This window comes from Dipodomys ordii, unplaced genomic scaffold (assembly GCF_000151885.1).
Source record: "Dipodomys ordii isolate 6190 unplaced genomic scaffold, Dord_2.0 Scaffold128, whole genome shotgun sequence".
NCBI classification, from domain to species: domain Eukaryota; kingdom Metazoa; phylum Chordata; class Mammalia; order Rodentia; family Heteromyidae; genus Dipodomys; species Dipodomys ordii.
Window position 1 is genome coordinate 1,835,542 of NW_012267344.1, and position 1,252 is coordinate 1,836,793.

The 1,252-nt window shown below is 54.8% G+C and overlaps 1 protein-coding gene across 1 annotated transcript in view; it reads left to right on the forward strand.

Annotated features, from left to right (window-relative positions):
• Window positions 1–602: 602 nt before the first annotated feature.
• Window positions 603–1,252, forward strand: part of Lyzl4 (lysozyme-like 4) — a 2,636-nt gene continuing 1,986 nt past the window's right edge. Inside the window, exons 1-2 of the mRNA XM_013030292.1 lie at window positions 603–741; window positions 820–969. Coding sequence (XP_012885746.1) covers window positions 603–741; window positions 820–969 — 289 coding nt within the window. The remainder of the gene's footprint in view (window positions 742–819; window positions 970–1,252) is intronic.

Consider the following 1,252-nt stretch of genomic DNA (forward strand, 5'->3'; position numbering starts at 1 on the left):
GTCATAGAGAAGATTCTAGAAGAGGGCCTGCCATGGAGAAAGAGCAGCGTTTTAGAAGTTGCTGGGTGAAGGCAAATGAGTTGGGAAGGAAGAAACAGAGTCTGAAGAGGCCAGGAAACCACGTGTAGGCCCGGCCTCCTGTCCCACATCAGCACCAGCGCTGTGTCTGGGACTGCACCCTTTCCCCGCCCTGGAGAAGGTACTAGAAGGTTGGGCACAGGTGTGCAGGGAGGTGGGTAGCTCTTTGTTAGTCCATTCATGCATGGCTCATTTGTGGTGTGTGTGTGTGTGTGCCGGGCCTCGAACTCAGGGCCTGGGTGCTGTCTCTAGTTTTTCCCCTCAAGACTTGGTGCTCTACCACTTGAGCCACACCTACCTCCACTTGTGGCTTATTTAGTTACTTATTTTTTTTTAGGGGGGTAGTTCATTGTGCAGTGAGCATCTCCCGGACTTCCTTGCCTGGGCTGGCTTTGAACCACGATCCTCTGGATGTCAGCGTCCTAGGGGGCTCCTGCGGAGACTCTAAGCTGTTCATTTTCGGTTTCATTTCATTGGTTATTCTCCCTGGCGTCTCTGTTCTCTCAACAGGAGCCCGGAAGTCGATGAAAGCACCCATCATCCTCTTCCTCATCAGCTACCTGGCGGCTCCCACGTGCCCGGCCATCTTGGGGCGCTGTAAAATTGCCAAAATGCTCAGTGACGGGGGCCTGGATTACTTCGAGGGCTACAGCCTACAGAACTGTGAGCACAAGCCCTCTCCGCCCTCTTCTGTGTCTCCCTCCCTCAGGCCCCTCTTTGACGTTCTTTATCTCCCCCTAGGGGTGTGCCTGGCTTATTTCGAGAGCAAGTTCAACCCCTCGGCCGTGTACGAGAACTCCAGGGGCGGCTACATGGGCTACGGGCTCTTTCAGATCCGGGATAGCAATTGGTGTGACCATGGGAAGAATCTGTGCAGAGTGTCCTGTTCTGGTGAGTCACACACACACACACACACACACACACACACAGCCTCCCTCCCTGGGGCGGGTGGAATATTATACAGCCAGGAAGATGGAGAAGGAAGTTCGGGTGAACCAAGGCAGGTTAGGCCTGGGACGGGAAGGCTGGAGACCTGCATTCCAGTAGGGTCCTCTGTCATCCTAGCTACTCATGTTCCTTCCTTCCTTCCTTCCTTCCTTCCTTCCTTCCTTCCTTCCTCCCTCCCTCCAGGGGTCAGATGCCAGCAGTTCAGTGGTCACAGGGAGGAGACAGG